The sequence below is a fragment of the Hyla sarda genome, chromosome 12 (genome assembly GCF_029499605.1).
Source record: "Hyla sarda isolate aHylSar1 chromosome 12, aHylSar1.hap1, whole genome shotgun sequence".
Lineage (NCBI taxonomy): Eukaryota > Metazoa > Chordata > Amphibia > Anura > Hylidae > Hyla > Hyla sarda.
The window spans coordinates 10,111,528-10,127,020 of record NC_079200.1 but is presented as its reverse complement, the minus strand read 5'-3'; the positions used below and the strand labels follow the sequence as shown (position 1 = coordinate 10,127,020).

The following is a 15,493-nucleotide window of genomic DNA, read 5'->3' as shown; positions in this document are numbered from 1 at the left end:
CGCTGGCTGACCGCCCATGCTTCTTTCAGTCTTCTCAATCAGCCCCATCCCCTTAGTTAGCAAATTCATAGTCTGCGACTCCACGTCCTAGTGACGGGAGTCGCATGTCACGTGAGCGCTGCGCTGTGTCGGTACAGGGAATGCGCCGGCACTTTACATACAGCTCTCATGTCCTGAGCTCTGCCTCCTGAAAGTGGCCATGGGGGGGGGGCTGCGGGGCTGCGGTCATGGGGGGCTGTCGAGCTACCGATGCATGTGCTCTACTGACAGAGCGCAGCGCTCACGTGACATGCGACTCGCGTCACTAGGACACGGAGTCTCAAAATATGAATTTTTCTAACTAAGGGGACGGCTGATTGAGAAGACTGAAAGAGGCCGGGGTGGTCAGCTGGCGGGGCCCCGCCTCCTGCGCGCAACTTCCTAAATTCAGAAGGGGAACTTCGCCAGCCAATATTTGGGAACCACAGCACCGATTATAGTTAGTGACCCCTCTTTGGATTCCTGGTCACCCACACTATGACTGTATTGGGTTTAGTGCGGGTGATCAAGGTGACAGTTTTCCTTTAACACATTAACGACCATGGACGTGTATACAAGGGGGGATACATGTCCATGGTTCTCCTTGGTACTGCCCAGTGTACTCACAAGATCGCGGCAGGGACTCGGCAGTAACGCACAGCCGGAACCCTGCAGCACTGCTGGGAATGAAGTAAACTTCTGTCCCGGCAGTTTAACCCTTACAGCTGCAATCGGAAGCGACCGCGAGCTGTAAGGAGAACGACAGAGGGAGGTGGGGGCTCCCTCTGTCTCTATCCTGTAGCACCCCGCAACGATCGCGGGGTGCTGCTAGTTATCTGGGCAGCCGGGGTTCTTACAAGGACCCCCAGGTCTACCCCGGTTATTGCCTGTCAGGACGTGGCCGTCACGCCCCCTCCCATAGACTTACATTGACCGTGACGTCACGAGCCTCCGCCCTGCATCGCCAGTCATCTGGCACGGAGCGAAGTTCACTCAGTGCACCGGATGTCTGTGGTGCCGCAGCCGAAATTACAGGGGGGGTCCCCATAGAAGCATAGAATGTGTCGGCAGATAAGAACCATTTGGCCCATCTGGTCCGCCCATCAGACATCTTATCCTGTATCCTTTGGTAGGGATAAGATGTCTAGGAGCAGAGTTCCCCTTTAAGCTCAGGACTCGGCTTCATATTCGCTCTGACTTTGCGCTCAGTAAATCATCATCTGACTCCGTGACTAAGAGCACAGACTCCTCAATACATTATTCACAACCCTCTCTCCAGCTTTATGTCGTGACTCACGGTACATAGACCTGATAGAGGAACATGCGGAGGGGCAGGAGCAGACGTGGCGCATGGTTTAGTCAGGACTAGATTTAGACAGGTCATAGGTCAGGTCATTGGGATCAAGGGCCTAAAGTTACACATGTCAGAAATGATGATGACACATGCCAATGGACCGTTCTAGACATGTGACCTGTATATAGGGGGTCAGGTGTCACAAGCGACAAAAATTGGCCATGTTGGATTTCATCACACCTGATCTTTTTCCCCCTTCGGTTGTAGAGGAGTCTTTAAAGTAGAGGAGCGCCAAAATATCTCTAGATCCTAAACCGACAATTCATTATGTACTTGGTCAAAAACTGTGGAAGTGGAGACCACATCGTGCAGAGTTACTATGGGGTAGGCCTTGGTGGGGGTTAGGCCGCCGTCTTGGTGTTTGGGGGGGGGTTAGTCTGTGGTCTTGGTGTTGGGGGGGGGGGGTGGTTAGGCCGCGGTCTTGGGGGGGGGGGGGGGGGGGGGGGGGGGGGTGGTTAGGCCGCGGTGTTGCTGTTGGTGGGTGGGGGTTAGGCCGCGGTCTTGGGGGGGGGGGGGGGGGGGATGGTCAGGCCGCAGTCTTGGTGTTTTGGGGGGGGGGGGGGGGTGGTCAGGCCGCGGTCTTGGTGTTGGGGGGGGTTAGGCCTTGGTGTTAGGGGGGGGGTTAGGCCTTGGTGTTGGGGGGGGGGGGGGTTAGGCCTTGGTGTTGGGGGGGGGGGGGGGGTTAGGCCTTGGTGTTGGGGGGGGGGGGGGGGTTAGGCCTTGGTGTTGGGGGGGGGGGTTAGGCCTTGGTGTTGGGGGGGGGGGGGGGTTAGGCCTTGGTGTTGGGGGGGTTAGGCCTTGGTGTTGGGGGGGGGGGGGGTTAGGCCTTGGTGTTGGGGGGGGGGGGGTTAGGCCTTGGTGTTGGGGGGGGGGGGGGGGGGGGGTTAGGCCTTGGTGTTGGGGGGGGGGGGGGGGGTTAGGCCTTGGTGTTGGGGGGGGGGTTAGGCCTTGGTGTTGGGGGGGGGGGGGGGGTTAGGCCTTGGTGTTGGGGGGGGGGTTAGGCCTTGGTGGGGGGGGGGGGTTAGGCCTTGGTGGGGGGGGGGGGGGGTTAGGCCTTGGTGGGGGGGGGGGTTAGGCCTTGGTGTTGGGGGGGGGGGGTTAGGCCTTGGTGTTGGGGGGGGGGGTGATGCCTTGGTGTTGGGGGGGGGGGGTTAGGCCTTGGTGTTGGGGGGGGGGGTTAGGCCTTGGTGTTGGGGGGGGGGGGGGGTAGGCCGCGGTCTTGGTGTTTTTAGGCCACGCTCTTGGTGTTGGGGGGGGGGGGGGGGGGTCCTCAACACCTGGACCCCCCCCTTACTGGTCACTATAACACGTCAGAAGTTTAGTTACACTTTAAAGCGTCACGATCATCTGAATAAACTTTTTACAGCTAAAAGCCAAGAGGAATTTGGACATTTTCTACCAAGTAAACATTTCCGGCTTCTTATCCAGCGGACATTCTTGCTTATTAAGCAGTTTTGTTGATCATATTGTGATGTCGCTCCCTCCGGATACTGCTGTGTTAGCTCTTTGATCCTAGAAGCCTCGGGGAATCCAGGATCACATTTCCCATCATGCAGTTCAGCCGGAGCAGCTGATTTTGGCTTTTATGCATCTGCCGGTGTTTGGACAAGAATAAAGGAGTTGAATGAGTTCTGCTGTCTGCGCGCTCACATCTAAGAATGCCCTGCGGGAGTAACGTGATCCGCTAAGATCGCGTGCGCTTCATATTCGGGTATATAGATAGACCAGTGTTTCCCAAACGGTGCAAAACTACAACTCCCAGCATGCCCGGACAGCCAAAGGCTGCTGAGATGAAAGTGATGCCTTGACTTATATTTCAGGGACAGTGTGAATCCTCTGGAGGAGGCAGACAGGCCTTTTGGCTGTGCAGACATGCTGGTAGTTGTAGTTTTGCCACAGCTGGAGGCACCCTGGTTGGGAAACAATGGGCTAGTTAGTAGGGACGTGCGGGCATAAGAAGGCTGTGCCACAAGTCCGGCATATAGGCACATGTTGTTGTGCCAACACGTCGTTTGTTATAAATAAATATAATAAATACAATGGGGGAGATTTATCAAAACCTGTGCAAAGGAAAAGTTGTCCAGTTGTCCATAGCAACCAATCAGATCGCTGCTTTTATTTTTAACAAGGCCTCTGCAAAATGAAAGCAGCGATCTGATTGGTTGCTATGGGCAACTGGGCAACTTTTCCTTTGCACAGGTTTTGATAAATCTCCCCTTATGTGTCCTGATCCCACAGATATAGCAGCGGCAGCAGTATACGGATAGAGCTGGAGGGGAGGTGTATTACTACTATGTAACCTGATCCCATAGAGGTAGCAGCAGCAGTATACAGATAGAGCTGGGAGGGGAGGTGTATGACTACTATATACTGATCTCATAGAAATAGCAGCAGCAGTATACAGATAGTGCTGGAAGGGGGGGGGTACAACTGCTATGTATCCTGTTACCATAGAGATGATAAAAAAATTAATAAAATGCCTCTTGAAGATCTCTGTCTGGGATTGAAACGCGTTGCAAATAAATACCTCATTAAAATACCTTGGGACCAGCACCTTCAGTTAGAGGACATTTTTCATATCTCTATATTGATCCCATAGAGAGAACAGCAGCAGCATACAGATAGAGCTGGAGGGGAGGTGTATAAAATCTATATATCCTGATCCCATAGAGATTGCAGCAGTATACAGATAAAGCTAGAGGAGAGGTGTATGACTACTATATATCCTGATCCCATAGAGATAGCAGCAGTATACAGATCTGGGAGGGGTCTGTGAGCTGTCAGGAGGAAGGTGGTAGGTGATTATGTCATCTTGCAGTTCACATTAAGTCAGCTGACCCAGGACTTGACTTCCTATTGATACTTTAAGCCTAGTAACTTTGAGTCAAACTGATGATCACATGACCCAGTTACAGTAATGAAACATTTATATGTAGCTGTGCTGGATTAGAACAGATGGCGCTGTAGGAATAGTGATGGTCAGTGTGCCTGATATGTGGAGGAAACAAAAACAGGGGGGGGTCTTCTATAATGAAGATTCACCAAAAGGGAACCTGTGAGGCCTCTTCTACCCGTCAGTGTTTGTAGCCATAACCAGGAGGAGAAGCGGCAGTGCGGTATGAATATTTCATTGCGTGGCGCTGATCTCGGTGGGGGAGCTGTCAGCCTCGCGGTACGTTCCAGCCCTGACCTTTTGTATGTGACTGCCAGGATGTGTTCTCATTTCCAGTAAAGTTCACAGGTCATAGGTCATTGTACCCGGCACTACACGAGCTCCTGATGTAGAATCCGGACTTTTCTTTGGTTTGTTTGTTCTGATCAAATTACAAGGAAAATAAACGTATTTGCTGTTCTAACGTTGTAAATGTTTTCATTGACCTTGTCTGTAACGCCACGCCACGCTGTGATGTCAGAACCGGACGATTATACAGAGATAAGCGGATACCCTTATAAAAGAGGTTCAACAGTTTGAGGTCCCGGCTGCTGCAGAACGTCTTTATGGAAAGGGTTGGCCCTTTTCCGGATGCATTTTTGGATGCCATGGTGCTGCCGCTATGGTCATTTGTTAGGTAGGCGTACACTAAGGCTATGTTCACACTAAGGAAATTCTAGTCTGGCTTGCAAGCCACACCCCTCCCAAAGCCACACCTCTTCTATTTTGGTTCTTAAAGGGGTACTTCACTGCCCCAGCGTTCGGAACATTTTGTTCCGAACGATGGGTGCAGGTTGCGGGGGTCGTGACGTCATGACCACGCCCCCTTGTGATGCCACACCCCCTCAATGTAAGTCTATGGGAGGGGGCGTGGCAGCTGCCACGCCCCCTCCCATAGACATGCATTGAGGCGCCGTGGCGTGACATCACGAGGGGTGTGGCCATGACGTCACAACCTCCTTTGCCCGAATGTTGGGGCAGTGGAGTAACCCTTCATGAACCAAAAACAGAAGGGGTGTGGCTTGTGGGAGGGGTGTGACTTGCAAGCCGGGTGCACTTTATATGGACTGTGTTCAGCTGAGTCCTGTGCGGGGGCGTGCATATTTAATAAAGGGAGTGTGGCATTACACACAACGCAGGATCTCCTGCCCGCGAGGACACATTAAACACAGCTCATATATAAATAAAGTGCTGCCTATCTGGCAGATTAAAGGGGTACTCTGGTGGAAAACTTTATTTATGTATTTTTTTTATCAACTGGTGCCAGAAAGTTAAACAGATTTGTAAATTACTTCTATTAAAAAATCTTTACCCATCCAGTACTTATTAGCAGCTGTATGCTACAGAGGAAATTCTTTTCTTTTTGAATTTATTTTTTGTCTTCACCACAGTGCTCTCTGCTGACACCTCTGTCCGTATCAGGAACTGTCCAGAGCAGGAGAAAATCCCCATAACAAACATATGCTGCTCTGGACGGTTCCTGACATGGACAGAGGTGTCAGCAGAGAGCACTGTGGACAAGACAAAAAAGAAATAATTTTTTTTTTTTTTTTTTTTTTACTGCATCATAGGGGACTACAAAGTCCTATAAGGCAAGCGGCACATTGGGCGAAAATGTGCGGCATGTCAAACGTGTTTTCCAGGCAGGCATTCTGGATGCCAGAATCAGAATTTCCGCGGCAGATGTTTCCGCCATGTGCACAGGGCAGCAGAAGTAAATAGGACTTTGGTGCAGAGGAACGTCTATGCGGAATATTCCATTGGAATTCCATACGGACATTCTGCAGCATGAACATACCCTCACTCAGCATACGGCCCCCCTAGTACAGGTTACTGCATTTTTCAGAACGGCTGTTGCCAGGCAACAGAGCAGCCACTTTCCCACAATCCCCCTGGCTTACACGCACAGTGGAGACCAACTGCCGTTACCTTCGGGAGATTGTAGTTGAACTGAGCATGTGCAACCACCTCAGTGGGTTGTAACCAAGGGCAACAGAAAATAATGCTTGTGCATTAGATATATATTATTGTAAGATCATGCATATACATTATCAGTTTAGATCGATCTATCTTTCGGCCTGCAGAGTTTATTTTTCAATGGGATTGTGGACGGTGCAAATCCACCGTAGAAATTCAGCGAGGAAATTCCGGTAGTGTGAACATAGCCCCCTGCTGTACCGCAGCACGGGGTTGGGCAACCTGTGACTGATCATGACATCGGGCCCGGGGGTGGTTTAACCCCTAGAGGATGCAAGGGGTACATGTACGCCCTGCACCTGCTGCCGGTCTATGAATCCTGCCCAGGAGCTGAGAGCGCTTCATAACTGGATGGTGCCGATAACACGGATTAATGCTGTTCTATGGCAGCCTGTAGTAATAGAGTGCCGATAACATTGATCAAGGCTGTTCTATGGCAGGCTGTAGTAATGGAGTGCCGATAATACTGATCAATGCTGCTCTATGGCAGGCTGTAGTAATGGAGTGCCGATAACATTGATCAATGCTGTTCTATGGCAGGCTGTAGTAATGGAGTGCCGATAATACTGATCAATGCTGTTCTATGGCAGGCTGTAGTAATGGAGCGCCGATGACACGGATTAATGCTGTTCTATGGCAGGCTGTAGTAATGAAATGCTGATAACCTAGATTAATGCTGTTCTATGCCAGCCTATAGTAATGGAGTGTTGATAAAATTGATTAATGCTGTTCTATGGCAGCCTGTAGTAATGGAGAGCCAATAACACTGATTATTTGCTATTTTATGGCAGCCTGTTTACATGGAGCACCAATAACACTGATCAGTGCTGTTCTATGGCAGGCTGTAGTAATGGAGCGCCAATAACACTGATCAATGCTGTAGTAATGGAGCACCAATAACACTGATCAATGCTGTTCTATGGCAGGCTGTAGTAATGGAGCGCTGATGACACTGATCAATGCTGTTCTATGGCAGCCTGTAGTAATGGAGTGCTGATAACACTGATTAATGCTGTTCTATGGCAGCCTGTAGTAATGGAGCGCTGATGACACTGATCAATGCTGTTCTATGGCAGGCTGTAGTAATGGAGTGCTGATAACACTGATTAATGCTGTTCTATGGCAGGCTGTAGTAATGGAGTGCTGGTAACATTGATCAATGCTGTTCTATGGCAGGCTGTACAAACTTAGAAAGGGAAGTGCCTAAAATTTAATTTTATTAATATGCATTACAATTCCGAAGAGATAAAGATGCACTCAGAATGAGATATATATCTATATATACCAAGAAGATACGATTGCATCTATAAACAACGGCCATTTCCTATATCATATTAGTCATGCAAGATGGTATCACTGAATCGTATGCTAATAAATATTCATGTAGTACAAAATATACCCAAAGACCATAAATGTCAATTCCCAACGTACGTTTCTGTCCCACAGTGCTGTTTATAATATTCACATGTTACGTCCTCAGGGGATCAATATAACTAGAAATGCATATGATGAAATCAAGGGTATATACAAATGGTGTTATATACTGTATACAGCATAAGAGGATCAAAATAAATAGAATCCACAGCTGGTGCTGTATAAAGTAAATTCATGTATCCAAACAGATAGCACATTCACTGCATATGAATTGGTGCAAATGTAAAACACATCCCCAGTTCACACTGTACAGCGCAGTTCAGGAGCGTTTCCACATACAAAGGGGGTGCTCACTAGCGCTCAGTGTGTGGGAAGATAGACGTGTCGCCCGGATCATGTTGTTCCTAACGGACCTGCAGTGGCAGGTCAGCGAGTCTGTTCACCCGCGTGGCCTGTAGTAATGGACCACTGATATCACTGATCGATGGTGTTCTAAGGCGGCCTTTAGTAGTGGAGCACCGATAACACTGATCGATGGTGTTCTATGGCAGGCTGTAGTAATGGACCGCTGATAACACTGATCAATGCTGTTCTATAGCAGGCTGTAGTAATGGAGTGCTAATAACACTGATCAATGCTGTTCTATGGCAGGCTGTAGTAATGGAGCACCAATAACACTGATCGATGCTGTGCTATGGCAGGCTGTAGTAATGGAGCGCTGATAACACTGATCAATGCTGTTCTATGGCAGGCTGTAGTAATGGAGCGCTGATAAGACTGATCAATGCTGTTCTATGGAAGGCTGTAGTAATGGAGCACCAATAACACTGATCCATGGTGTTCTATGGCAGGCTGTAGTAATGGACCGCTGATAACACTGATTGATGTTGTTCTATGGCAAGCTGTAGTAATGGAGCGCTAATAACACTGATCAATGCTGTTCTATAGCAGGCTGTAGTAATGGAATGCTAATAACATTGATCAATGCTGTTCTATGGCAGGCTGTAGTAATGGAGCACCAATAACACTGATCGATGCTGTGCTATGGCAGGCTGTAGTAATGGAGCGCTGATAACACTGATCAATGCTGTTCTATGGCAGGCTGTAGTAATGGAGCGCTGATAAGACTGATCAATGCTGTTCTATGGAAGGCTGTAGTAATGGAGCACCAATAACACTGATCAATGCTGTTCTATGGCAGGCTGTAGTAATGGAGCGCTGGTAACATTGATCAATGCTGCTCTATGGCAGGCTGTAGTAATGGAGCGCTGATGACACTGATCAATGCTGTTCTATGGCAGACTGTAGTAATGGAGCGCTGATAACACTGATCAATGCTGTTCTATGGCAGGCTGTATTAATGGAGCGCTGATAACACTGATCAATGCTGTTCTATGGCCCAGCATGTTAAGTATCTGCAATCGAAAGGTTCCATGTAATGGTCTCCGATAGTCCCGATTTAAAAACTACAGATCATGGCGCAAAAAAATGACCCTCATACAGCCCCGTGCACGGAAAAAAAAGTTTTATAGGTGTCAGAGGACAATTTTAAGCGTAAAAGTTATAATTTTTTAAAAGTAGTAATGTAAAACAGATATAAATCTGGTATCTTTGTAATCGTATGGAACTACAGAATAAGAATAAAGAAACCTTTTTTTTTACTGAAAACTGCACTGCGTAGAAACTGAAGCCCCAAGTGTTACAAAATGGCATTTTAATTATTTATCCGAATATATTTTTTATTTATTTTTTTTAATATATATGTGTGTGTGTGTATATATATTTATTTCACCACAAATAAAGCGAAAAATTATAAAAAAGTGTGTGTGTGTATATATATATATATATATATATATATATATATATATATATATATATAATTTTTTTTTTTTTAATTTTTTTTTTTTTTTTTCATTTAGCTTAGATTTTGTGAATAAATGTTGTCATTACAAAGTGCAATTGGTCGCGCAAAAAAAAAAAAAAAAAAAGCCTCATATGGTTGTGTGGGTGGAAAATTGTTATGGCTATTCAGAGAAGGATGGAGAACAAAAAATCGCTGCATCCTTAAGGGTTAAACTGTGTCCCATCTATAATATTAAACTCTGCACATGTTTTATTGATGGCTTGGGGCCTTATAATACTGTAGGTCAGTGTTTCCCAACAGGGTGCCTCCAGCTGTTGCAAAGCTACAACTCCCAGCATGCCCGGACAGCCAAAGGCTGTCCGGGCATGCTGAGAGATGTAGTTTTGCAACAGCTGGGGGCACGCTGGTTAGGGAAACTTCTGTAGGTAGAAAAAAATATATATTTCCCTGCATAAGTGTTAAAAATACAAATACACGTGCCCAGGTCCGTGGAACACTTCAGAGTAAATGTTAAACCTTTTTAAGCTGAAAAGCAGCTTACGTGCGGCCATGTCTGTGGGGTCACATGGGAACAATACTGAGGCTTCGCTGTCACTGTTTGGGGTAATCCTCCTGATACCGAATCCTCCATCACTATCGCATACGGGAAATAATTGTTTTCATAAATTTAGTCTTTATATGTTTCATGTAGATATGCAACGCTGTAAGCCTTAAAGGGGTATTCCAGGATTATTTTTTTTTTTTTTTTTTGACTATGCTAGAGGGGCTGTAAATTTAGTCTAGTTCATAATATAGTGCCTGTTCCTATGTGTGACGGTTTTCTCACAATTCTTCTGTGATTTTTCACCCCAATATTTATTTTTACCCGCATACAAAATGACTGTTGTCTCGGATTTTTCCCATGTTGCAATGCAGCCGAGACCTGACATCCCTAGTCAGCTGATGACAGGGAGCCTGTCTGCTTCAATGGCTGGAGCGATCGCTTGGTGGGAGAGAGATCAATCTGCAACTAATGCAACAGCTGTAGGCACCCTGATTGAAAACCACAGGTCTTTTGAATGGATGCAGCTCATTTATGTTTCAATGGGTGGGGTGGCTGATGTGTGGGAGGGAGGAAAATGGGATTCTGGGATTTGTAGTCAAAAAAAGAAAAGTCAAACAGGAAATACTGGTTCACAAAAAGCTAGCCCCAGTGTTATGGTAATCTCACAACATAGCCATTTATCCCCAAGACAAGCGCATATCCTTCCTAAGCATGTCCATTACTGTCTGCCAGGTACTGACTAAAATCACCTTATGGTGGAGAAACCCTTTAAAGTGTACCTGACAGATCCCACAAAAAAAAGTTTTTTTTTAAATATATCACTCAGTACCTAATCCTGACCATGTACATCTAATTTTTATGTGTCTAGCACCTTTATTTTTTTTTTTTAAATTACACTTTTAATTTAGCTCACTAGTCTGAATTCCTCTCAAAGGGAGGGGCGTGGCCTCACTGTGCTGGTCTCCGCCCCCTCCCTCAGTATGCTGTCTGCTCAAATCTCCCCTAGCATCAGTAAAACTACAACTCCCAGCTTGTCCTCGCTGACAGTGGGAGGATTTTTCCTGCACTCACAGCTGTCAATCAAGGAAGTGTCCATGACATAGGTGATAACTCATGGACACAGCAGGACTAGTATGTGTCCAAGCAGGCAGGGGGGGCAGTTGTTTGACTGTTTTTTTTCAGTATGAAATACTGAATTTTTTTTAATGAAAGCAATTGCAAAACCTATTGGTTATACCTGCTTTACAACATATCAAAGGTTTTTGTATCTGACAGTGCCCATTTAAAATTATTGCCAGTATTGTCCCATATCTAAGGGGTTATTTAGGCAGAGCTGATATAAAAAATAAAGAAAGAAAGAAAACAGCGCCATCCTTGTCCTCAGGTTGTGTGTGGTATTACAACTGTGCTCCATTCACTTTAGTAGAACTGAGCAGCAATACCCCGCACAAACTGAAGACCATAATGGCGCTGTTTTTAAAAGACGTCAGCCAGGACTTTCCTGTAATGCCTAGCAGCAGCCATCGTGCTAATGCCTGTCATTAACCTTTTAGATCCCGGGATCTAAAGTGTAAAATTCCTGGTGCTGGGGGAAAGGGGGAGGGGTGATCGGGACCAGCACTGGGTCATTGCAGGGTTCCGATCAGCTGAGATGACAGCCGGAAGTCACTTGCCCTCCTCTATGCTGTCCGATCGTTGCATCAAGTATACAGGAAGTCTGTAGTAATGGAGCGCTGATAACACTGATCAATGCTGCGCTATGGCAGCCTGTAGTAATGGAGCACTGATAAGAATGATCAATGTTGCACTATGGCAGCCTGTAGTAATGGAGCACCGATAACACTGATTAATGCTGTTCTATGGCAGGCTGTAGTAATGGAGCACTGATAACACTGATCAATGCTGTTCTATGGCAGGCTATAGTAATGGAGCACTGATAACACTGATCCATGCTGTTCTATGGCAGCCTATAGTAATGGAGCACTGATAACACTGATCGATGGTGTTCTATGGCAGCCTATAGTAATGGATCACTGATCAATGCTGTTCTACGGCAGCCTGTAGTAATGGAGCACCGATAACACTGATCAATGCTGCGTTATGGCAGCCTGTAGTAATGGAGTGCTGATAACACTGAGCCATGCTGTGCTATGGCAGGCTATAGTAATGGAGCACTGATAACACTGATCAATGGTGTTCTAAGGCAGCCTGTAGTAATGGATCACTGATCAATGCTGTTCTATGGCAGCCTGTAGTAATGGAGCGCCGATAACACTGATCAATGCTGTGCTATGGAGCAGCATTGTATATTGTATGTAATTTGAAAGGCTGTGTCCGGACATGCCCAGAGTATTCCATAGTGTGCATTGCCTCTTATTGCAGTTTTTCCCAACCAGGGTGCCTCCAGCTGTTGCAAAACTACAACTCCCAACATGCCCAGACAGCCGAAGGCTGTCTGGGCATGCTGGGAGTTGTAGTTTTGCAACAGCTGGAGGCACACTGGTTGGGAAACACTGTGCCAGATGTCATTGGCGGTAACTATAGTGGCGCAGCCTAGTGCCAGCTTCCTTTTTGGTTGCGGTTTGTTTGCCCAGTGTCTGGTACGGTAAGCACGAGGTTTTGTGGAGCCGGCGCCATTGATAACGTCGGAATTAAGTGAATGACACCTGGTGTGTACAGCGTCAGTCTGCCGGGGGGAAAGCTTCCCTGATATCAGTGGTTGTAGCCTCCGGCGGGTCACCTGGGGTCAGACCATCACATCGAGATAAAATGTCTTTCCTGTTATTCTGTTCTGTGTACGGAGAATACACCAGCGTTTCCCCGTATTGTCCTTATGGGGTGGTCACATGGTCCACCAGAATTAAGAAAAACGAAAAGAAAACAAACAAAAACGAATGGAGCGGAGACCTCTGCTCTAACGCTGCGCCTGATCCGTTATATGGCACGTACCCCCCCCGGATGCCTTTATGTATTTATAGGTTCTGTTGTCCCCATCATGGTTGCGGTAGTTTCGCTGAAAAAATTGCGCTGGGCGCTGTTCACATCCGATATCACAGAATATACCGGGGAACGTATTTTGAAAGACTTAGTTTTATTAGCGCCACAAACAGTGCTACTTGTGTCGGCCGTGCTTGGAGTGTTGGAAAATTTGGCGCACGTGCATTAAACACGCCGCTGCATTCGTTAATCGCCAGTCGTGTATGGTAGAGATGCTTTAAAATTAGTAGCTCTGCCTCTTAAAGGGGTACTCCGCCAAAAAAACCATCCAAAGGATAAGGGATAAGATGTCTGATCGTGGGGGCTTGGAGCCTCTGCGTTCGTGACGTTGTGCCACGCCCCCTCAGTTCATGTCTATGGGAGGGGGCGTGTCGGCTAGTATGTAGCCGTCACACGTCCTCCCATAGACATAAATGGAAGGGGCATCGCCATTCATCCGGTACGGAGCAGAGTTCGCTCCATGCCCGTATGACTGGGGTGCCGCGCCGAAGATCGGGGGATGTTTTTCGGGGGAGTACCCCTTTAAAGGAGTACTCCGGAGGAAGAAGAAAAAAAAAATCATTAAATCAACTAGTGGCAGAAAGTTTTTTTTTTTATACAGATTTGTGAATTATTTCTATATAAAAATCTTAATCCTTCCAGTACTTATCAGCTGCTGTATACTACCGAGGAAGTTGTGTAGTTCTTTCCAGTCTGACCACAGTGCTCTCTGCTGACACCTCTGTCGTTGTCAGGAACTGTCCAGAGCAGGAGAGGTTTGCTATGGGGATTTGCTCCTGCTCTGGACAGTTCACGACACAGACAGAGGTGTCAGCAGAGAGCACTGGAAAGAACTACACAACTTCCGGTGGAGCATACAGCAGCTGATAAGTACTGGAAGGATTAAGATTATCATATAGAAGTAATTTACAAATTTGTATAACTTTCTGCCACCAGTTTATTTATAAACCATTTTCTTCCCTCCAGAGTACCCCTTTAATAATGCTATTTTATGCTAATTCTATTATTATTTTTTTTAAAGTGCCCATTAGGGGCTATTACAATTCTAAATCTTTCCATTACAAGCACTTTCAGTGTTATGCCAAGGCGCAGGATTATTGTTTGTTGTTATTGGCGCTATGGAAGCCCGCCGAGGAAACCTGTATAATCGGAGCAGCAATCTGATGCCGGGGAGGAGGGTAAGTGACCTATAGAGGTGCGGAACAGCCCCACTATCTGACCCGTAACGTATTTTTGACAGCTTTAGATACCCCAATTGACTTTAATTGTGGCATCGGAAGGGTTAAAGGGGTACTCTACTGCTCAGCGTTTGGAACAAACTGTTCTGAACGCTGGAGACGGGCGCTCGTGATGTCATAGCCCCGCCCCCTCATGACATCATGCCACGCCCCCTCAATGCAAGTCTACGGGAGGAGGTGTGACGGCCGTCACACCCCCTCCCATAGACTTGCATTGAGGGGGCGTGTCATGATGTCATGAGGGGGCGGGGCTATGACATCACGAGCGCCCAGCTCCAGGGTTTGGAACAGTTTGTTCCAAATGCTGAGCAGTAGAGTACCCTTTTAACCCTTCAGATACCTTTTCAGGGACAATGTGGATCTTCTGGAGGAGGTAGACAAGCCTTTGGCTGTCTAGGCTTGCTAGTTGTAGTTTTGCAACATATGTAGGTTCACAGTTTGGAGACCACCGAGTCTAGCAGTGTTTCCCAACCAGGCTGCCTCCAGCTGTTGCAAAACTTCAACCCGCAGCATGCCCTGATAGCCAAAGGCTGCAGAGATGAGAGGGAAGCCTTGCTTTACCTTTTCAGGGACAATGTGGATCTTCTGGACGAGACGGGAAAAGCCTTTTGCTGTACAGGCATGCTGGGAGTTGTAGATTTGCAACAGCTGGAGGCACCCTGGTTGGAAAACACTGACATAGTGGTGACTGGGAATGCCCGGCGGGAATGTTTTGAAAGAAAACTAATTATGTCTTAAAAGAAAAAAGTATTTGACGTGCAAAAAAATAATAATAATAAAAATAATAATAATACTCTGACACTAATACCCCCAAAAAATGTCTTTTGTCTGTAGGTTTTTTGCGCTGACCTCGCTCAGAATCGTCTTCTTAGGAGCCTTCGGCCTGATGGTCGTCATCTGTGTGGATCAGTGGAAGAACAAGATTTGGCCTGAACTGGGAGGTGAGAATCTAATGTGGGGCCCGAATCCAGATAAATAATGTTACAATATTAAAGGACAACTGTAGTGGTCAAAAATCCCTGCCCAAATGTTCCCCAAACAAAAGTTATACAATTCAGCCAATTAGTTCTATTTACCTATATGCAGCCGTTTCTGAGATATTAGAGTTGCCAGCATAGCCCAGTAGTCCTGCGTCCGTCCCCTTTTCATTACATTGCAGCCGCCATCTTGGGGACGGAGATCTCTTCCTCCCAGC

At 47.0% G+C, this 15,493-nt stretch overlaps 1 protein-coding gene across 1 annotated transcript in view; it reads left to right on the top strand.

Moving 5' to 3' along the window:
• The window catches only part of RETREG3 (reticulophagy regulator family member 3), a 34,287-nt gene that overhangs the window by 4,286 nt on the left and 14,508 nt on the right, over window positions 1–15,493 (top strand). Inside the window, exon 2 of the mRNA XM_056548955.1 lies at window positions 15,133–15,239. Coding sequence (XP_056404930.1) covers window positions 15,133–15,239 — 107 coding nt within the window. The remainder of the gene's footprint in view (window positions 1–15,132; window positions 15,240–15,493) is intronic.